The 23322-nt window shown below is 45.9% G+C and overlaps 2 protein-coding genes across 6 annotated transcripts in view; both read left to right on the top strand.

Annotated features, from left to right (window-relative positions):
* The window catches only part of Kalrn (kalirin RhoGEF kinase), a 612231-nt gene that overhangs the window by 35959 nt on the left and 552950 nt on the right, over positions 1-23322 (top strand). The gene's annotated exons all lie outside the window — the stretch shown is intronic.
* Positions 11819-12812, top strand: LOC128111896 (60S ribosomal protein L5-like). The gene has a single exon (XM_052740428.1). It carries the CDS (start codon positions 11864-11866, stop codon positions 12665-12667), a length of 804 nt encoding a protein of 267 aa, XP_052596388.1. The 5' UTR covers positions 11819-11863; the 3' UTR covers positions 12668-12812.

Below are 23322 nucleotides of genomic sequence, written 5' to 3'. Positions count from 1 at the left end.
TTCAGGCTCACTACCTGTTCCAGGCACACGCTACTCAACAATATTCTTGATGTTGTTACATCGAAGGGACTTCATAATTTGGAAAATGGTACATGAGCAGGTCTAAACAAATACTTCACAAGAAGGTAATAAAAAGACACCTTTAAAAAAAGAAGCCTTTTAAAAGCTGCATGTAGATTAAGAAAAATCAAGAAAGGAATATATCTCTGTTTAGGGAGAAGATGTTAGTACTAAGTAATATTTATTGTGTACTTGTTTTGCACTAGTTACTGTACTAAGGATCTTTATGAAGATCCAGAACTGCTCTTTCAAACAGATAAAATTTTGCCTAAATGACAGTTGAAGATGTTGAGCTTTGTATTAGCTTGACTGGGGATTAGGAGAGCAGCATTTGAGCCTATGCACACAGGTGCTTTATCATGTCAGACTTCTTTTTAGCAGGTGATATAACATAAAACTCTTTTGTTTCTGTCTTGTCCAACAAGGCATTGACCTCAAATCTAAAAGACAGAGATTTCAAGGTCCCGTGATGTTGTGGAATAGCTATAGGAAGGAGGGGTGTTGCCTCTAATTTTGAAGGAAAGACTGGACTTGCATAAGCAGGGTGTGTGTGTGTGTGTGTGTGTGTGTGTGTGTGTGTGTGTGTGTGTGGTGTGTGTGTGTATTGTTGCATGGCTTCTACCGTGTGGCAGTCACCCATGTTGGAAGAAGCAGATGTCGAATAGGTAGTTGGATAGGGGTCTAGGGAACTTAGAGATGAAAGATGGGAGACGTGAGGTTGCTTAGATTTTTATATCTGTGCTCAACTCTCTGCTGCATGTCCAAGAAGAGAGGCAATAATAAACTAATATAAAGAACTGGGTAAATCCACTCTTTGTTGTGTTAGACTTCTTGGTTAATAGCATCGGATTGAGTTTCCTGTGAACATCTTGATTTATAAAATTGGAGCTCTGTGAACTGGATGAGTACTGTAGGTGAAGGGGGAAAGGCTGTCCATGGGCCTGACTGTGGGACAGTCTCCAGGACAGTTTTCAGGAAGCTTTTCCCATGGGATTTACTCCTATTTTCCTTGCATATGTAGGTTCTGTAGCTCATGATCACAAGCTGAGGGAACGGAGCCAGACTCGTCTCCCAGGGAGAGGACACTTCAGGAACTGCAATGAGGTGGAGGGGCCATCACACTGAAACCCAGCTGCCTCGTTTATCAACTCATAGGACACAAAGTGACCTTCCTGTCATTTCTCCGTCAGCCTTTCTTTCTCCTGCCTGGAAGAGTGCAGATCTGTAGACCTCACTGTTCATCCTCCTACACTTTTCAGGGTCTGTTCTAATGTTGGTGCCTCAACAACCCCATTCAATCACTTAATTCAGAGAAGTGTTACATTATCCTCTCCACCCTTTTTACCTGAGGTCAGATGTGATCTATATAGTATATTACAACTGGTTGATATGATTTTTTAAATGTGTAATTTCTTCTTCTCTCTTCTCCTTTTTATTTCCCATTTGCTACCTCATGCTGTTTCTGGTCTCCAAGTCAATTCTTGAAAAAGTTTGTGAATGTTAAACTTAAAAAAGTTTTTATTATAGCACTTTGTCAATAGTCTCCTAAAGATAAATGTGATTGACACCCACATGTTCTATTTAATTCACATGTGTATTTACTTTTTCAAGAACTCGTATTGTGTTATGTGTTTTGCCCTTATAAGCACCATGCTAGCTTTCCTCTAAGTCAACTGTTCTCAACCCGTGAATGGCAACCTCTCGGTGGTGGGGTTGAATGACCCTTTGACAGGGGTCACCTGAGACCATCAGAAAACACAGATATTTACATTACAATTCATAACAGTAGCAAAATTACAGGTATAGAGTAGCAATGAAAATAATTTTCTGGTTGGGGGTCACCACAACATGAGGAACTGTATTAAAGGGTCGAGGCATTAGGAAGGTTGGCAACCACTGTCTAAGTGACATTTGCTCACTGCTTAGTGGGTCTCTTTTGAGTACCTTCTATGCCGATTTCCAGTGTGAAGCTGGGATGTCACTGTCTTCCTTTCTTATGAATGAACCGTACAGGCACTCTGCCAATGGCAAGCATGAGTGGCTTTGCAATCAGAGGTTACACATTTTGGGCATCCGCCCTGCAATTTCACCCTTGAATTCCTCCAGGACTCAGGCAGATGCCATATGGTCCCCGTGACTTATTTACAGCTCACTTGTCAGTCAGGTTCCACACTGGCTACAAGCTCAACACCGACTTCCCTCCTGTCTGTGTGGAGGGCAAGTTGAGAAGGACTCTTTATTCTCCAGGATGTGCCTTGCACCAGGCGCATCACCAACTGATTCTCTGTCCCACCATCTCCCTTTCATGGAATAAAATGATCCCTGTATGGCACTGGGCAAGCTTGGTTTTATCTTTGGCCTGGTTAATATCCTGGGTTGTTGTTCCATTTTTACATGGAACAACATTTCTTCCTCCACTGTCTCTTTGAAATTTCTACCTAGTCACATCAGGATGCTTTCCTCTTTCTGCTATTTTGGGCCTTGACCTCGCCCCATCTATCCTAGAATTCTGTCTTTTAAAATAGCCTTCAGGTTACTGTGGACGGCTGACATTATCAACTTTTCTTTTTCGATTTCTACTTTGCAGCATCTCTGTCTCTCTCTGAAACTTGACCTTTGGATTTGGGATGCAGCTTGAGAAAGGTCTTGGAGTTAGGAGCCGGACAAACTGAGGGAAGAAGTTCGGTACATTTCCCCCAGAGGTGCCCTGATAATACAGAGGGAGTGCTGAATATGCTGTCCAGGTCAGGGCAAACTCAGCTCTGAGGCTTGTTCTCTGGCAGGACATGTCCCCAGGATGTCCCCAGGCTGCCAGCCCTGTGATGTCCCTCTCTCTCTGCAGCATAATCTACATGCAGGGTTACCCTTAGCGTCTTTACCCTCAAAGGGCCACAGAAGTGATTAGTTTGAGCATTGTGGCCCAACACACTTCTTGGGTTAGGTCAAAATCTTGCAGGACAAGCTGAGAGAGAATGGCTTCAGTTCCAAAGGAAAAGCTAACCAGAGTCTCAAGGAAAACTGGACCCTCTTCGGAGATAGCTAGAGTGCATCTGTGTGAGGAGATGAGGACCCTGAAGCCAGGGCGGTGGGATTGGGGTAGGGGTGGAGTCCCTTTCCAGGCTGAAGCTGACAATGTCAGGATCACTTCCTGCTCCTGCAGCAAGTGCCTGCCCAGGGTTGTTAAGCTAATTGTTAAATTAGAGTGACTGGGGAAACAAATTGCTTCATGATGGGGTTTCTCTGACTGTGTCCAAGGCTGATGTCATCTGGCCTCGTGCCTCCTTGGTGGGGTGTATGTGTGGGGGGAGTGGGCAGGCCTGACACACTTGTCAGTGAATCTTTATCAGTTACAGCAAGAGCCTGAAGCTCCTCTGAGCAGCCTACACTTTCTATTGTAGGGAATTCACCGTTATTCCTCTGGACTTCAGTTTTTTTTTTTTTTTGCTCCTAATTCCTGAGCTTTGCAATGTTGGTGTTTTAGATGATCTTCTCCAGAGCCTATGAACACAGATGCCTGTAGGGGACAGACCATATGTGTGTACTGATTAAAAAGGCCCATGGCTAGATGAGGGGAGAGTGGGGATTCTATAGGGTGATGCCCACCTGAGAGGAACGGTGGGTACTGGTCGGTTTCAGCTGATGCAGACCGTGTAGGAATGTGGGCCCCATCCTACCATAGGTTCTTCTGGAAGGGCTGCAAATAATACTCCTTTGTGAAATGCCAGGGTTTTAAGTATGGAAGCTAATTCAATTAAAGTTATTATGTTGATCAAACATTCTATTTGCAGATGAGTTTGACTTATGTATCTCCAGTTTGCAGCTTTTTATTCTGGTCCCAACTCAGATTTTACAGATAAAAACAAAACAAAACAAAACTGAGATCCAGAGAAACTTAGCCTCTGGTCCAAGGTTACAGGGAGTCTGTGAAAGAGAATTCCTTCCTCAGGCCTCTGACTCCTCGGTGTTGGCCTGGGGCTAGGCATTGTCTAGGCTGGATGTGCTGGCCAGAGGAGAGTGGACCTGGAATAGTCAACAATGTCCCCTGTCCCATCACTGCTTCTCAGCATTTGTGAGTGATTGGGGCTCAGGTTGGAGACAGCTTAGGAGTGTTCGGAAGGCTTCTGCAGATAGGGAGAGGTGGGAATGGGGAAGAGCTGGCTTGAAGCTTCTGAGGCTATAATGAACCTATATTTCCATTCATTCCTCCACGTCCCCATGACAAGCTTACATGTCATGACACCCAGGTACACACCTTGACTGTCTCCAGTCTTTCTCTGGAATTCCTCAGTTCTGAAGCCCCTTTCTAGTCAGGCTGCCAACTTCTTTGGTCAGGAGTTTCATACAACAGAGGGGGCAGTTGCAGTAGGCTTTGAGTCTGACTGCTCAGTCCACTCCCTCCTTCACCGTCTGATAGATCTTTGTAAGTACAAGCTTGCATCTTGGCATGTGCTCATTTAGTGTGGTGGCCACGCTTTAACCCGGCATCCTAGATTTTCAAGTGCCGTGGTGTGGTCGCTCTGTTCATCGGACTGGCTATCTGGGGATCCAGCACTACCAAGTGGAGGCTTGTGTGTCTTGGGTAACTTCCCTGACTTCAATGAGTTTGTTGTCTACTCTGTATGGGGAGATTTTTACATAGGATGGTTTTGAGGAACCAATGTGATCATTGTAGAGCGCTTGGCTCTCAACTACAAGAGCACTCAAGGGCCCTTCTAGCTGGGGCCCCCACTACCTTATCTCAGCCTATACTTCAACCACTTGCCCATATCCGTCTGTAAATTCTAGTTTTATTTTCTAACACACACATTTTTTTTTTGGTGTTGTGGGTTTTTGTTGCTGTTGTTGTTTTGTTTTGTTGAGATTGAGTCTCAGACTGGCTGACTTCAAATTCTGTGTATCTGAATTTGACCTTGAACTCCTAACCCTTTTGGCTCTACCTCCCCAATACTGGGGTTACGGGTCTGTAACCACCAGGCCTGACTTTGCTCTCGGGCATACTTTGATGCATGGGTGTTTGTGTTCTTGCCGACGTTTTCTTTCTCCGTGTGAGCTCTCTGAGAACAGAATACAGGTTTGACCTCTCCTGTATCATACCAAGCACTGCAGACACTCAGGAAATGTTTGTGAAGTGGATGCCACTCTCAATGGAATGTCTGCCTGGACTTGGCACCATAGTGATGATTAATTGATAATGTCTCTCTATAAAAAGTTGTCTACTGGGACTGGAGAGATGGCTCAGTGGTTAACAACACTGGCTGTGGGCGGTGGTGGCGCACACCTTCAATCCCAGCACTCGGGAGGCAGAGCCAGGTGGGTCTCTGTGAGTTTAAGGCCAGCCTGGGCTACCAAGTGAGTTCCAGGAAAGGCGCAAAGCTACACAGAGGAACCCTGTCTCGAAAAACCAAAAAACAAACAAACAAAAAAACCACTGGCTATTCTTCTGGAGGACATAGATTTGATGTCCTAGCACCCACATGGTGGCTTACAACTCTCTGTAATTCCAGTTCCAGAGGATCTGATGCCCTGTTCTGGCCTCTGTGGGCACTAAGTATGCACATAGCACACGTAAGCAGACAAAACACTCATGCACATAAAAAACAGTTTCATGGACGTTAACTGGGGGACTGTTGTGTTTGGCGGCACAGTTCAGGCCTTCATGGATGCTGCATTATAACAGGGAAATGGGATGGTAAAGAGGCCATTGAAGTGTGTGTGCTAGGATAGTGACAGGGCCCATGCAGAAGTGTGACATGGGGAGATGGCACTTTGCAGAGGAACTGAACGTAGTCTTATTATCTTGAGAGTTCCTGGAAGAAAGGGTGTTTCATCTGAGACCAGGACAGAGAACAGCACCTTGACTCAAGAACATGGCTAATTGCGATGCAACTGCTTTAAATGCCGGTTTAACAAATATTGTTTATTTGTGTCCACGTATAAGCCCTTATCCAAAATATTTCGTGAGTACCATATTTTCCGTCGCCAGTTGGGGCTGGGACCAGGACTGTTGATTGTATGTAGGCTTTAAGCAGCACCAAGCAGGGCAGAGAGCTCTGGCTGGAGCAGGGTAGAGAAGGCAGCTTTGCTCCTTTCTTTGAGAGTTGGGTAGGGAAATATTGCTAATGTGCTTAGAAAATGATAATGATATACTTTCATGCCGACTAGGGGAGGCTCCCTGGTTTTGTTTGTTTCCTGCTTCTGTGTAGATGCTGGGCAGGGAAGCTGGAAGCAGGAAATGGCTGGAGTGCTTCTCTGACCCTCCTGGTGGTTCTTTTCTTTGGGTCTGGCAGAAAGATTGTGGTAGTAGATGCAATCTGCAGCTGCAGAGGAAGGAAAGGTTTTATGGGTGTGTGTGTGTGTGTGTGTGTGTGTGTGTGTGTGTGTGTGTGTGTGTGTGTGTGTATATATATATGTGTATATATATAAAGAAATTCAGAGATTGTGGAGCACATACAAAATCCAGGCATGGTGGGGTATACCTGTGATTCTAGCATATGGAAGGCTGAGGCAGAATGTCCTCCATGAGTCTGAGGCCAGCCTGGCTACATATTATGTTCTAGGTCAAACCCAGACTTACAAAGACTCTGTCTCAAAAAAAAAATTGTTGTATAATAATAAGAAATATTTTTTAGTTATGATTACCTGTTCCTTTGAAAGAGTTTGCTTTGGGGCTTGTGCTTTCCCATACCCCTTTCTTAACAGTTGGAAATGGGGCTAATTTATTTTTGACCACACCTAACATTTAGAACCCAGAGTCCAAGGCGTCTACTGCCACCTGGTGGCAGAGCATATCGCTAGTGAGATTTGGAATTGATGGGATTTGAAAACTGATTCTGCCCTTGAATTATGGAATCATAGAATAGTAGAAACGTTAGAGATCTTTAAAATCCTATGGTTCTTTTTTTGGAATGAAATCAACATTTTTTTTTAAAAACCCTTTCTTACTTGAATACTTATAATAATAGTGAACTCATGATTTTCCACTATTCTGTTACTATTCATTCTTTAAAAGTCTTCCTTCCTTCCTTCCTTCCTTCCTTCCTTCCTTCCTTCCTTCCTTCCTTCCTTCCTTCTTCCTTTTCTAAAGAAAAGATCATTTGTATTTATTTGTTCTAGCTTCTACTCCTGGAAATTCCCATGATAAGTTAACTGCCTTAAGAAAGTTTACTGTGCCTTATCTACATAATAACCCTTCAAATATTTAAGGGGCCCGGTCGAGCCTGTCATCTTGTCTTGATGTTAAACAGTCGCAGTTCTGTCGCTCGTTACTACATCATGCTTTTAAGAATTCCTCCCAGCCATTTGTTTCCTGCAGGTACCTTGCCGGTGCCCCTGACTAATTGTGTCGCCAGGATTGGCTCCAACTCAGCTCTCCAGGTGTCCTCAGTGGAGTGGCCCCTGGGATTCATAGGCTGCCCAGATGTTCAGCTTCTGGAGCATTCTGTGTTGCACAAGTTGGTTCTTTTGCAGTCTTTCCAGAGTGCCGGTTTCTTTGAACTTTGTGTAATGGAAAGCCAAAGACTTTGTGCCTTCTTCTGTATTTTGGAACTTTCCCTCTTTGGATAAAGTCAAGACTTGGAAAAATGTCATTATAACGGTTTAACAACAACAACAAAACTACATTCTGAATTTCAGATGTTACTAGCAAAGTCATAACTCTTTGCAGTTTATGCCAGCTTAGGCTCTGTCTGGAGATAGACCTCCTGTGATTGGGAATCTCTGCAGCTAACACTCTGCATTTACATATAGCTGTATGCCTACCAGTAGTTTATAAGGGTGGTGTGTGTGTGTGTGTGTGTGTGTGTGTGTGTGTGTGTGTGTGTCCCCAAGGCTGCTGTATCATGCTCTGTATCTCTTGCAAATTTTCTTCATGCAACGTGCTCTGAAAATAATCCGTGTGGTTATAGTTCTTGGTGTAAATATTCCATACTTATTTTAGCAGTTCTCACATTACCTCTTAGAAGCTTTTGTGCTGCTGAGAACGTTGGTCAACCAGCCCGAGTCTTGTGCACCGTGTGTTCATAGGGTGGACACCAAAGACAAGAATGACTTGTGGAACGTTGTGTGCATGTGTGTTTTAAAAGGGAGGTCTTCAGACATGAAGTTTGCCCCTGCTAATTGTGTTTCAGTGTTCAAATTTGCTAAGAGTTTTGTTGTTATTTTGGTCATTCGTTATTAGGTCCACTCTACTGGTTTTGTATCATCTGTCCATATTATAAGCATAATCTTTGGCCTTTTTATCTGAGGAAATGATTTTTTTTTCAGAGACGTTAAGTTAACATTTGAGGGGGGAGTGCTGTGGTGTCTGTGGCAACCACCAGAGAGCCCTGTTCCACATAAAGTGTTTCTCTTCGTAAGAGCCTTTGGGTCGTGTAGTTTATTTGCAGTGAGCCCTCTCAGTTGGACCATCACTCAGTTCTTACCATCTTATCTACAAGGATAATATCTTGGAGTACATTTGCCAGTGGCTTAGCAGACACCCAGATACATGTTCTGCAACATTCTCCTGTCCACTCTCATGGGTCTGTCACGGAGTGAAATCAGGACAGCACACATTGCCTCAGGGTGAGCATCCTTCGAAATAGGTCCTGGTAACTGTTAATGAGCAGTGTGTTTATGTACTTTCATATAAGAATGTATCCAGTCTCGAAGATACCACGAAGAAATAATCTGTCTGTCCCCAATTGATCTTCTTACCTGTGTACTCTCTGTCTAGTTGTCTCCAAAGGAAACTGATAGTTGAGCTATGGCTGCCTTACCGACAGGCTCAGGTTCTGGTTTCCAGTGTTCTACAGGCTAGTCTGTCTAACTGCTGGCACTGCACACACGGAGGTATATTGAATCTATTCTCGCAGACAAACCAACAGGCTTGCATTCGTATGTTTGTGCATTAACAGATAGTCAGCCTCTCATGCTCCCACCATCTGAAAGAGGCAATGGGATGTTCTTCCAGTCACAGGCCTTCCTGGGTTACTCTGCGTCACCCATAAGAGGAAGGGAAATGGTGGACAGTTCCCAGCTCGCTTTCGTCCAGCCTTGGAATGTGTGATAAGGCTACAGATTGTTCTCACAACTGTTATGATGGTAGAACCTGAGTCCTGGGATAGGAGATGAGACTTGAGGCCACTAGGGTAATGTGCTCCAGGGCTTCCTGGAGTACCACTGCCCTTCCGGAAGTAGCCACACCTGGACTTTCATTGAGGAAAAGATACTGTGTTCCTTTATTTTTAGGACAACCAAGATGGAAAACATAACTTCAGACATCTATGATGTAATTGCCAAGGGAAAAGTTACTTCAGTTTTTTTTTTCTTACTAGAAGTAGAAATTGTTTGCTCTTTTTCCTTATGCGAGCTTATGCTAGCAAATGTTCCAGGCAGAACAGTGGTCGGGTAGCTTTCTAGAATTCCACAGGTGGTCTTACCTGGGCGTGGAGTGGTAGTGTCTGTTCTGCTTCAAAAGAGAAAAATAGAAGAAGCAAGATTTAAACAAACAAAAACCCCAAACAAAACAAAAACCTCTTGCTATTTATTTTCACTTAATTTAAACAAAATAAATAAAAGGAAACCCACACCAAACAACTAACCAACAAAACTAAACCTAAAAAAAGAAAAGTACGAATTGCAGAATGGAAGAAGTGACACAAAAGGAGTGAACTGTCCTTGTTTTTTCACTCTGCTGTGTCCTTCCTGAGCAGTGCATTGTGGGAGGCCCTGGGTATGATGACAGGCAGTAGTAGTGGGTGGGATCAAGGAGGCGTAGTCTCATAGGAGTTCACAGTCGGGCAAAGACAGTCTCCAGACAGCAGGGATGCAATGAACTGGCTGGGTTTCTCTTGGATGAGCCGTGCTGATACTTGGTAAACCACCCTTATAAGGAAAAGGCACCTCTTCTTTCCCTCAGAGCTGCAGGCCACGTTTAGTCCCCGCACACAGGCATGGCAGACAGCGCCGAGGTTTCCATTGCTTAGTTCAAGTTAAACAAACGCACCCTAGACAAACCTGAATTCCTCTCTGAAAGATTGTATCTGCTTGACCTCTTGCTTTGGTCAGGGCCATTCCATTCTTCCTTTTATCTTTTTTTCCCCCCTAAAATAAACTCTTTAATTGCATATTTATGTCTTGCATTTATCTGTGGGGTGAGAAATTGCCTCCTTACTCCCAGTCCTGGGTACAGTCTCATCACGGTCTGGCTGTTGTGAAGGGATTGGGGTAAGTGCATAGCCACAACCCAAGACACAGACTTTAGACTGTGGCTGTGTTTGCGCCACGTAAGGGCCTCAGTGAAGCCCCGGCACAGGGATTGGTCACTCCAAGTAGTCACATAGTCCAGGAAGTGCTTTATCTCATAGGAGCAGGACCCCATCTGTATGGGGTATGGGTCAGGACAGAATATAAGAAGCAACACTGTCAGCTCAAGGTTGATACCCAAAATTAAGTTCCAACACTGGAGGCTTCCTGGCTCTCCCCACAGCCCCAGCCTTGGTGCCCCGAGGATGGTCCAAGGCAGGCTGAGTGACCCAGGGCCAGCTTGTCCCAGCCTAGCCTCAGCTGTCCCAGCCCTGGCAGCCCCCTTTATCTTGAGTTACTGCTAGAAGGCAGACTGTTGGTGCAGCTGAGAGCTTGTGATTAGCAGCCAGGCTGTTCTGTTCCTTCCTGTCTTTTCAGCCATAGTTCAGGATGTGATTCAGAGTGAGTGCCTCCCTAGTCAATGCTTGTTGAGCAAGTGAAAGCTGCTCTTCGTTCATTCTCCACTTATTCATTTACCCGGTGCCTGTTTATTCAATGATTTTTTCTCAGCCAGGAATCCGAGAGCCGGCAATGAACAGGAGCTGGTTGGACAGACAGACGATAGGGAGAGCGTTAAATGTAATATGGTCCTGTGGAAGTCCAGTGTGTGGCCCAACTGAGTGGACCAGAGGTTTTCTGTGGGCCTGGAGAGTTAGATGAAAGCACAGTGGGAACAACCTTCCAAAGCCTCCGAAGAACTTATGCAGTGGTCCAAAGGGAGGAGACCGCTTAGCATAGGAAGTGAAAGCTGGCATCACCATAGTGGTAATAACAATACGCACACATATATAGCACCTGCTGTGTTGGGGATATTATATTTGTTATCTTCGTTAAGTGTGACTAACATCCTTCTTATTTTGCAAAAAAAAAAAAAAAATAAAACCAAAACCAGAGGCATAGAAAAATGAAGTGATTTGACCAACATCACATGACTGTGGGTGATAGCATTGGCATATAAGGGTGGTTGGTTCCAGAGAGTCTTGGTAGTGGTAAAACATAAGTCAGTCAGTCTCTGACTCTGTCTGTCTGTCTCTGTCTCCCCATCCCTCTCTATAGCGCTGACGCTTCCCCCGTGGGAATCTTGGCATGCAGTTAGATGTGCCTGGGTTTTGATGATAGGGGTCAACTTAGAGGATGTGTAGTTGACACTGACAGCTTCTGGCATATTCTTATGGTTGAGTCCTCCTTTCCTTGCCTCAGTGGATGGCTTGCTTTGTCTTGTCCTTTGCGAACAGAACTCCTAGGTAAGAGCAAACTTGGACCAACAAGAATGGTTTCTATCTCTTGAGTTGGGAAGGGGAGCAATGGAGATGTTTTAAGGGCCACTATTCAGGAATGGGGCACTTCTCCTAGGCTTAGCCACTCTGAATGATTGCTGGGGCTACAAGTTTTAAGAAATGGTTGGAGAGACATACTGCGCATGCACACGACACTCGGGGGGGGGGGGCTTTTTTCCCCCCTAGCGCCGCCGGGCCGCAGGTCTGTGTGGAGCCATGGTCGCGGGTTGCTGTTCCGCAGGATGGGGTTTGTGAAAGTTGTCAAGAATAAGGCCTACTTTAAGAGATACCAAGTGAGATTTAGAAGGTGGCGAGAGGGTAAAACTGACTACCATGCTCGGAAACGATTGGTGATCCAAGACAAAAATAAGTACAACACACCCAAATACAGGATGATAGTTCGTGTAACCAACAGAGATATCATCTGCCAGATTGCCTGTGCCCGTATTGAAGGGGACATGATCGTGTGCGCAGCATATGCACACGAGCTGCCCAAGTACGGTGTGAAAGTCGGCCTGACAAATTATGCTGCGGCCTATTGCACTGGCCTGCTGCTGGCCCGCAGGCTTCTCCATAGGTTTGGTATGGACAAGATCTATGAAGGCCACGTGGAGGTGACTGGAGATGAATACAATGTGGAAAGCATTGATGGTCAGCCTGGTGCCTTCACTTGCTATTTGGATGCAGGTCTTGCCCGAACTACAACTGGCAATAAAGTTTTTGGGGCCCTGAAGGGAGCTGTGGATGGAGGCTTGCCTATTCCTCACAGTACCAAACGATTCCCTGGTTATGATTCTGAAAGCAAGGAGTTCAACGCAGAAGTACACCGTAAGCACATCATGGGTCAGCATGTCGCAGACTACGTGCGCTCCCTGATGGAGGAAGACGAAGAAGCTTATAAGAAACAGTTCTCTCAGTACCTCAAGAACAACGTGACTCCAGACGTGATGGAGGAGATGTATAAGAAAGCTCATGCTGCTATCCGAGAGAATCCAGTCTATGAGAAGAAGCCCAAGAGAGAAGTGAAGAAGAAGAGGCGGAACTGACCCAAAATGTGTCTTGCCCAGAAGAAAGATCGGGTTGCTCAAAAGAAGGCAAGCTTCCTCAGAGCACAGGAAAGGGCTGCTGAGAGCTAAAGCAATTTTCTGTGAAGATTTTTTCATAAAGATAATAAACTTATTGACTAAGCAAAAAAAAAAAAAAAAGAAAGAAATGGGTGGAGAAAAATAGATGAGTTGATTGACAACTTTGCCCTGAGTGATTGGCCAGGAAAAGAGATGAATGGAAGTATTGATTCTACTTATTCTGTACCCACTTCAGAACTGACGGTCCAACCCCAAGTCTTCAGGGTCCTGTGGCAAGTCATATGGTGGCCATATCTTGCCCCCATGCCTCATATTTTTACCCAGGGCTATCCTTTACACAGGGCTCACCATGGCCACTTCCTCGGAAGCCCCGTGACTGCCAGAAGCATGGTTGGCATAAAGGGTGTCTAAGCATTCTGCTCACTGCCTATTGCTGCCTGCTCTAAGAAAGCACGTGAGCCACACATTGGTGTTCGGAAAAATTAATGTTTTCAAGATGCACTCCACACAGTCTTAGCATGTCTGTGTCTTTTTCTTTCACCAGATGAAAGAAAAGAAGCATTCTTAGACAATTACTACCCGAGGGACCCCAAGGACTGGCTTTGTTTACTGAGTGTTTTTAGTTACAACACATGAAGGTCTGGGGTTTTTTGGCTTTGAATTTTTTTATTTCTGTTTTTAGTTATAAAGATAGGGAAGATGAGTGAATTCTCAATTAACAGGGTACTTGGAGATTTCAAAATTGTGAAAGGCATGCTGTTACGTGGGTACAGTTGTCAAGTTTTTGAGATACATAACAGTAAAATATGACAGATGGAACTCAGGCTCAGGGCTTACCTCGGGCCAGCATCGTACCCATATGTTTGGAGTTATCCATCTGCATCTGTGTGGAGCCACGTCTCCACCGAGAGCCGCTTCACTACCCTTGGACTCCCTATCTTCACAGTGGCTGCTGATAGGTGCACTCTGGGGGACGCAGTCATGATCAGCCATCACCTTCCTTTAGTCTATGCTGCCCGCCTGCCACCCCTTGCAGCTCCCCACACCCAGAACAAACTCTTGTGAGTAAGAATGCAGGTAAGTCAGAGCCTGGAGCAGAAGGCAGGGATACTCCTCTAGAAAGCTCACATTATGACTCTCAGCATCTTGTTCTTGGCAGATACCACCAAGGGACCCGGCAGCTCCTTCCATGAACTCAGAATTAGGCTAAAGTTCTAGATCAGTGGTTCTCAACCTGTGGGTCGTGGCCCCTTTGGCACAGGTGGAGTGGGGGGTGGGGTCGGGGTCGAACAACCCTTTCACTGGGGTCACATATCAGATCTCCTGCATATCAGATGTTTACAGTACGATTCATAAAAGTAGCAAAATTATAGTTATGCAGTAGAAATGAAATAATTTTATGGTTGGGGGATCACCACAGCATGGGGAACTGTATTAAAGGGTCACAGCCTTAGGAAGGTTGAGGATCATTGTTCTAGATAGTCACCTCCTCTTGGCTACGACTGGGACTTGAGAAGAGACAATGTTGTTGTCACTGACCAAAGCCCCTTAAGGTGTCTAAGTGGCAGATAAATGAGTAGCCTGAAAGGAGCTGTGGTTCCGGCTGGAACTCCGTAAGTTCACAGAGCGTTCATCTGGATTAATGTGGCAAGTGAGGCATGTGGAGCATTCCTGTCTGACCTGCTGATGAAACTTCATACAATGGCCACTTAGGTGGATAAGCCTGGTGGTGGTTCCAACCTGTAGACTGTCTGAGACCATCTCACATTCTGTATCCTATGAGTAGGCAGTGCAGAAGGAAACTGTTGCCTGTCCCTGAGGGAAAAAAGATCTGGGTTTCTATTTTTGTCAGCCTGAAATGCTGTGAAAATTACCAAAGTAACAAATGGCTATGTGAAAAAGTTATAACATAAAAGCATATAAAACACAATTCTCTGAGTGCATTCCCCTAGTCCTTAGGGATAACTTCTGTTACCAGTTTAGTGTATTTTCAGAACTCTTTTTTTGATGCACATTGAAGTATATACTCATTGTGTGTGTGTGTGTGTGTGTTCACAAAGTGAAATAATACAGATTATTGCCACTTATTTTGAAAGCTGTATTCTTCCACATAACAATAGAGCGTGGACATCCTTTCATATCACACTACATCAAACTGCTTGTCTTGTTAAAGGCTCCTAAATATAATACAGGCTATCATAGTTTATCTTAACCAATTATTTATTGTTAGTAATCTAGGTTACACTTCCTTTTTATTTACTGTGACTGAATCTGCTGCAATGTGTGTTAAGTACTGATCCTGCAGTAGGTGGGGGTCTCCGAGGTAGAACTGCTGGGCTGAAGCGATGCATGCTAGAGACATTGATGAGCACTGCCAAGCTGTTGTCTCAGAATCTTATATCAATTTACTCTCCAGCTAGTCTTGGTTTTGTTTTTGTTTTTGTCAAGCTGATTGATAAAATGTGGCCGGCTGTTATTTTTTTTTTTTAAACTTGAATATCCCTAGTTATAGTTGTTCTCAGACATTTGTATTTCCATGTCTGTGAATTGTCTGTTTGGAGCTTTACTTATTTTTGTACCAGGCTGTTAACTTTTTACTAATGTTTCTTAGTAGTTCCTTGTAAATTAAAAATTACAATCCTTTGAATTATATATTGCTGCAAATGTGGCAAACATTTATCTCTTGGGTGTTATTTTGGCACATGTTCGTGTTTTTATAATTTTAACTATACTTTTTTTCCTGTGAGAACTTAAAATGTATTCAAATACAATGCATTTACAATGTTAAAAATTAATACATTATAGGTATTTTTATATACCCCCCTTGCCTGTCCACCAAGGCACTTTTCCATAGGTAACCATTAGTATTATTAGTTTCTTGTGAATACTTCAAGTGTTTTGTTTTGTGAATATAAGAAATCTAAAACTATACATCACCAATTTCTTATCAAAATGCAATTGAATATTAACTCTAGGCTGAACAATCTAAAATCTGAAACCAAAAAAGATGCCCCCAGAGTTTTGGATTTTGGAACATTTTGAAGTTTTGGATTAGGAATGATTGATTACCTTGTAAGTTATATACAAATGCTGAAAAAAAAATCTAAGAAACTCAGATCAGAAACACTTCTGGCCCCAACAGTTTTGGCTAAAGTATTCCTGTATACTGTTCTGCATTTTGTATCTTCAAGTTAAGTTTTTTTTTTTAAAGGGATGGGGGTGATACAGGAGAGTAAACTCAAGGCACTGGACATATAAGGCCAATTTTGTATCACTGAGCTATAGCCCCAGCCTTTCCATGGTTCATCCTGAAGGTCTTGGCTTGCTAAGTTCTTTTCCATGAGTTTCATGCTCTCCCATCATGTGGGTGTACCACAGTTGAGTGGGCCTTGTGCTTTTGTCTTCTGTATATCCTCAAAGAATATTGAAAACTGTGTGCCGTTTCACACATTTAACTTTTTTAGCATTATGTTGAAATAGTTGCAAATAATATATTTTCTAGCCTGTTGAATATTGTATATAGGCTTTATATATTTTCTTCAAAATCTTGGAGATGTAGATTCACATGAATTGGAAAACAGGAGTCTCAGGAAAGCAGGCAGCCAAATCAGATGTATTCACTTCCTGTCAGAGAACATCTGATTTCTTCTTAAAATTCAAGCACACATGTTAATTAGACACCCTCTGTGACAACCCTGTCTTCAGGATTCTAATTCTAAGATCAGTAGACAGGTAGATAAATAGACTAGCCAGACTCTTTGTCTTCTAGGTGAAATGAGACACAGGCATTCTGCAAGGCTCTCTTCATGAGCTTACCATGTCTGTGGCTTTGCCTGCACCTCATGCACCTGCCACTTCCTGTCTCTATTATCTATTATATTAACAGCTCCCCCAAATTATAGTGCTTTAGACACCTTATCCTTTCTTATGACTATTGGGGTGACCATGCAGCTCTGATGTATGCAGATTCCTTAGGTTCTGCTGGGGAGATGGGGTGGCAGGAACCTCCAAAGAGGTCTTATTTACATGCTGGAAGATATTTCTAGATGGGAGCTGGGACTTCTGGGAATTCTATCTAGCATGGTTCTCCTCTATGTGGCTTATTCTTCTCATACCACAGCAGGAGACTACAAGAGCAGTGTTATGTATTCTTGACTCTGTTATTTTAAAATGTCTTTTTAAAAGTTAGGCATTATAGTATAAGGGTGAAAGTCCAAAAAGTGTAAAAAGATGCGCAGTGAAGAGTAGGCCTCTCCTGGCTGCTGTCCAGCCCCCGGTTCTCCTGTGATTTGTGTGCCTATCCAGAGAGTAGGGAAGGAAGAAAAACACCTATCTCACGCTTGGGTAAAACTTCCCACCAAGTCTATTCATGCTTTCTTTCTGGAAGGTATGTGCATCCTGCTGTCTTTGACTAGGCTTTCTTTGTGCAGGACCTGGGGCCAGGATTGAGGGACTTCCAGGGAGACCAGTTCATTGCTGTCCTCCACCTGAACACCTCTGCAGACACTTACTTTCCCATCTCCGTGCTGCTGAGGGCTGTCCACATGGCTCGTCATTTTAAAGAAACATCAGCATAATTCATTTGCTGGAAAATAATTACTGCAAATGATTTTTTTTTTTTTTTTTGGTGTTTTGAGAAAGGCTCATTCTGTAATCCAGGCCGGCCTTGAACTTGTGTTCCTGCTGCCTCGAGCCTCCTCAGTAAGGAATTAGAGGTGAGAGCTACACCTCTGGCTGATTCTTGTTTTTGGAAATAAGAACTAAGGGGCTGGTGAGACAGCTCAGTGGATATAGGTGCTTGCCATTAAGACTGATCTCCTGAATTTTGATCCCAGTACACATGTGACAGAGGGTGAGAGCTGACTCCTTCAAGTTCTCCTCTGAGACATGCACAAGCATGTGCGCATGCATGTACACACACACACACACACACACACACACACACACACACACACACACACACACATTAAATTAAAACAAAACAAAACAAGGAAAAATAAAGAAAATAAGAACCGAGGCAATCATAATTCAAACTGGCTAGTGTGTAGCTGTCTTATTACCTTAGATGGTACATGTATGTAAATACTAAGGTATATATATATATATATATATATATATATATATATATATATATATATATCTGATCTAATAGTGGGTTGTCCCACCCAAATATTACACATTTTTAAAAGGAGAAAATTTCTCAGAGAATATATATATATTTTTAATGCTGGCTTTAGATATATGCTAACTAAAGTGTAGTGTTTCCTTGGCAGCCTAGTGAGTTCATTTTAATCCTCTATGCTCACAGTTGCCAACCCTTGTATTAACCGTGTGGTGCTTTGGTTTTACTGGATAGAATTGGTACGGTAGGACTTCACAAGGGTTTGCAGGAGACGGAGAAGGGTGTGAGATGAGAGAGAAGGAAGAGGCTTCTCGCAGCGCCAGTGTGAGCTTGGTTTCTGTGGTGGGGGTTGGTAACCCCAACTTCCTGATTCTGGGCATGCGGCAGAGAGAAAACTAACCTCCTAAGAGGCGGGCAGCCCCTTGGTTTGAAGTGCCCTGAGGTCATGGAGTCACAGCAGTTCCTTTGTGGGCGAAGAAACTGCCCTCAGTGGAATGAGATGGAGGAGCCATGCTGTGAAGGAAGTCCAGGTCACATTGACCTCTGGATAGACAAGGCCCCTTGGGTTAGGGTCCGAGCTGATTTCCCAGGGTGCTTAGCTTTCCTTTTTTTTTTTTTTTTTTTAGTTTTTCCGAGACAGGGTTTCTCTGCGTAGCTTTGCGCCTTTCCTGGAACTCGCTCAGTAGACCAGGCTGGCCTCGAACTCACAGAGATCCGCCTGGCTCTGCCTCCTGAGTGCTGGGATTAAAGGCGTGCGCCACCACCGCCCGGCTAGCTTTCCTTTTTAATGTAGGTGCTTTGGGAAAGGCTGCCAGTCAGGTGGTCATGGTCTGACTGGGAGAGTGAGTTTGGGAGGTCTGGGAGACTCAGGTGAAGGGATCTGCGGGGCCTGATCCTTCCCTAGGTCATGCTTTGAGGTTTAGACTCCCACTGGTCAAAGGGTAAATATCTCCTAAGGGCCTAGTATTAAGCTGTTATCACAAATACCACAGAAGGGACCAGATTATCATACCACCATACACGGGACTTATCAAAGGGACTTGGACCCAGAATAGGGGCGCTCTATAGGGCTGAGAAACAGCTGTTGGTTGGTTGGGGCCCTCGGGGTGGTGATGTTGGGGCCCTTGGGGTGGTGATGTTGGAGATTCAGTGTGGCATTGAGTGTCTAGTGGCTTGCTGTGAGAAGCAGAAATCCTCAGAGGAGAACAGAGACGGGAGGCAGGTTAAGTTTCTCCCACTTGACTGTGTGGTTTTGTGATACCTTTCTAGGTCAAGGGAGAGAGAGAAGATCTCCCAGAGGTCAGAGGTGAGCAACAGGAAAGCTAGACAAAAGCCGGGACCATGCAGGCTAATCAGCCCCCATCTTTCCTCCTTGCTGCTGACCAGTATTTGAGTCGATAACTGAAGCCATTGTACAGGTCTGTAGCGGACCCACAGCAGGAATGTTTTCTGAGGCCTGTGGAGAGCTGAGGGTCACTTCTGTGTCTAAGGAACATGGCATCTAGCCCTTCCTGTGTGGACCTCTGCTAGATCTCTCTTAGCCTGCCAGGACAGGGAACTCAAGAGTCCCTCTGTCCTGGGTTCCTAGGGTGTGTGAACAGACAGTGTTTGAATTTGTAGAATTCAAACAAAATACTCAAAAGAAGCTAGTGCTGAAGGGAGTGGCCGAGCAGGAAGGCTGCTGTCTCCAAGCCACCCAGAGGAGCTGGTTAAAGATGCAGGCCTATGGGAGTGCAGCATCTGCACCGACTGCCTGCCACCCCTCCAAGGTGAATCTGCTGCCCATTAAACTTTGAGGACTCTGAGATGAGAGCGGGTGAGATTAGCTGGGAGAGGCCTCCTGGGAGAGGCGGACTTGAATTTCAGTGTCTGGGCGATCAATACCTTTTAAAGATACGGTCCTCGTGTGTGGACCCAAGGAGCCTGTTCACCCGGGGACACCGGGCTCTCATGGGAGAGACTGGCAAGGGTCCACGCCATTTCCTGGGTGATGTTTCTGAGATGGTGCTGCTGACTTCCGTTTACCGCTTGGGCATTCGCTGCTGAGGGCACAGAAGTGCTGTGGGAGGTGGCTGAGGGTGGTGGTGTCTGCTAGAGCGTTCGGTTCATGTTGCAGCCGAAGCGCAGCTTGCAGGGCAAAATGGCAGCCTGATGGAGGAGCCTACTTCCTGGAGTGGGGTAGGAGGGGAACACTGTGTTTGTGAACAGCCTTCATTCTGGTGCACAGATAACCAGCAACTGTGCCACCTCTTGTGAGGTCTTCTTCCCTTGCCAGTTAGCTGCACCTATCCGAGGAGTGTGCGGCGCATGCTACGGAGAGATCAGTGGCCCCAGTTGTCCTGGGAGATGGCGCGGAAAGGATTTGGGATGTGATTGGTTCTCTCCTCCCTCGCCGCTGCTTGCCTTCTGCTCCATCCGCTTCTGCCGCCTTTCTCTGATCGAGAACACTGTGTTTTTCTCTCGGGCGGGTGAAAAGATGGAGAGAAAACGGTGCCAAGAGAGGGAGAAGGAACACTGGAGAGAAGGGACATGTCGCAGTTACGGCACTAAGGAACTGCAGAGCATCCAGACAGGCTGCAGCCCTCTGCAGTGGAGAGGTGCTGCTGGCCTGCAGGCGCGGACTATGAGCGGAGTGGGCTGAAGGAGCGTGCCAGCAGGAACGGCCGTGCTCCCTTTGACTCTGATGAAAGAAGGAGCCACTGTGTCATCATTGTTTAGGACACAACAACAACAACAAAAACCTACCCAATAAGGCCCTGTCCTGGCAATAGCCCGTCCTTTCTAATTGCAGTACCGCTGCGTGGCAATCCTAGCAGTCTCCCGGAACATTTTATTCACCTTCTAGAATGGCTGTTTTAAAGGAAGGCTTATGAGGCTCCCTGGGAATAGTAGAAATGAGCAGGGGTGGGCTGGGGAGCACCAAGGAGCCCTGCTTCGTGGATTGAAGCCGACCAAGAGTAAAATTCCGGGCTGAATGGGTTCCTCCTGGGCTGGACCCAGTGGGTGATGCTGTGTTCCAGGGTTCACTGTGTGCGGGGGAAGTGCTTGCACCCATGTTGTTCTTTGCTAGTCTTTATTCTCTTTTCTGTGAAACAAAAAAACAAAAAACGACACCAAGTAAGGGAGAGGAGCGTCAGCGTCCCCTTCCAGGCCCAGGATCAGCACCAGTAGCACGTTACAGTTGATACATGTGCTTATAAGGGCATGAGGGCTGCCTGTCTCCTTCGCAGGTGATGCTGCCCTCACAGCCCCTCTTGGTCCAGGTCTTCTGCTGTGGTTGGAGTCTCACATTTCAAGTTTCATGGAAGTTGCACTAGGGAAAATGACGTTGGCGTTCTTACGTGGAGATGTGCTCTCTGGCTGACCGGAAGCCATGGTCTAAAGGCAAAATATCAAAGGCTGTTCATTAGTCGTTGTACATCCTGTGCCTGTGGCATGCTAGCACTGCCCTGCTTCTTAAGCAGTGCTGTCAGCCTAGCCCTACTGCAAAGGGAAGGTGCTACATTCTCTCTGGAAGTGAGCCCCAGAGACCTCTACAAGGGGGAGGTAGGTCACACCTACGTATCCTTTGATGTGAACTGTCCAGTTTCTTGGAACATGGGTTTGGCTTTCTGGAGACAGGGAAGGTGATTCTTGTCTAGTAGACCTCGCAGGGTTGCTTGGGCCCAAAGGAATTGACAGATGTGAAAGTACTCTGTGAACTAAAAAGCGCTGGCCACATGTGAGCAGTGGGTTCTCGTTATTCACAAAATGGGAAGACCCCGTGGGTCGTTTCTCTGGAGAGAGGAGGGGGCTTTGCATTCTTGTGTTAACTACTCACAAGATTCTTGTCCATTTAAGGTAGTAACAAAATCCCACTAACAGAGCCTGAGAGGTAGCCTCTTGGGTGGTGAGGCCTCTGCTGGGTCCCACAGCTGCCCTTTGAGAAGGCCTGCTGAGGCAATAGGGATGCTGGGCAGGGAGGCGGAGACTGTGGCTCCACCCACTTTCTCCCTCTCTTCTCCTGGCACCCACTAAAGGTCTCCTGCCTAGTCCGAGCCCTTCAGAAACAAGCAAACTATTTCACCTTAGCGTCCCAGGAATGGTGGAGGCTGGGGGAGCCCCCTTCACTCCAGCTGCCCGATAGAGACTGGGAGGCTGGCAGGAGAAGCTGGCATAGCCCAGGCTGGACACAGGTTTCGAGGGGTGTGCCCATGGACGCTGAATGAAGGTGCTCTACACCTGGAGTCCCCCCTGCTTTCATTTCTGTGATCAGGACCCCCTGTCACCAGAGGGAAAGCCCTCTCATGTAAGTGGCCAGCCTGCTGGCTAAATCAGTCCCGAGACTGGTAAGAACAGAGCATTCCACCCCTGTTCTTGCTCACTTGGCAAGCCTGAAATAGTGTTTAGCGGCTGAGGCGCAGTAGCAAACTCTTCTCCTGCCATCCAGGTAAACCGGTGCGGCTTACCCGCAAGCCTGTGCTTATTCAGTCAGTCAACAATCACTTCATTGCTTCTGAGATAAGGCACCGTATCAGGCACTTTGGAGGACCCATAGGTGATCAAGGAGCAGATCCAAACTCCATGGAGTTGATGGTCCAGTAAGGGAAAGAGTCATACACAAAGGAGGAACTCGATTGGAAAGGACATATAAAGGAGGGGAGATGGGGGAAAGCTGCCCAGATTCTGTGGCGTTTGAGTCAGACATTGGAAAATTTAGGGTTTGGCCCTGAGAAGGGGCGTGGAGAAAAGGGCTCTGGCAGGAAGTGTTGGATCAGAAGCACGGGATGAGGACCCCAGGGTGAGAGGTCCAGGGAACCAAGGGTCTAAGGGCAGGGGAGAAGGTCAGAGGGAACCTTTTGTCTGCCTCACTTGCCCGGGATGCCAGGGGCTCCCGTCCTTTGCACTGAGCCTCACAGTTCCTCTGTGAAGCCAATGCTGGTCCTTCCAGTTCATAGAGAAGGGGGCTGAGGCAGAGGGACTGAAGTAGCTTGCTCAGGGCCAGGAACCGTTAAGTGGGAACCGGGATTTGAACTTGAACGTATCACCTCAGGGCCCACGCTGTGTCTCCTTAATAGAATCTGTGAGGGGAAGTAGGAAGAAAGCACCTGCAAGCTCTTTTCTGGTTGTGGGGATCTAGCAGTCTTAGATGGGGAGTGCCTGAGGTCTCCACAGTGAGGCGGCCAGACTCCTGGACTTTTTGGACTGGTTCTAGAGTCCAGCGTGGTTGAGCATCTGGCTTCCCATTCATCATCCTGTTGAAAGAACCACTGGCCTCTGTGTGGGAGGCACAGGAAGCCAGTGTGGTAGGAGATACTAGAATGAAATTTTAAACGTGGCCTTGTCTGTGGATTTTCATTCCCAAGGCTACCTCAAACCTTGCTGCTGTGCAGGGGCCCTCCCTGGCTCCCTCCCCCGCATCTCCAACCTCCCCTGGGGTCCATGCAGGCTCTGTCTGCACAGGGCGGCGGCGGGGTGTTGTTCTGCACTTGCTCCTTTGTTGCTGTGAAACAGG

The sequence above is a fragment of the Peromyscus californicus genome, unplaced genomic scaffold, assembly GCF_007827085.1.
Source record: "Peromyscus californicus insignis strain IS unplaced genomic scaffold, ASM782708v3 Scaffold_16__1_contigs__length_79575227, whole genome shotgun sequence".
NCBI lineage: Eukaryota > Metazoa > Chordata > Mammalia > Rodentia > Cricetidae > Peromyscus > Peromyscus californicus.
This window is presented reverse-complemented; position numbering and strand designations above follow the sequence as displayed.

Coding starts and splice junctions, on each gene's coding strand:
- LOC128111896 (XM_052740428.1), top strand. CDS start 11,864: ATGGGGTTTGTGAAAGTTGTCAAGAATAAGGCCTACTTTAAGAGATAC.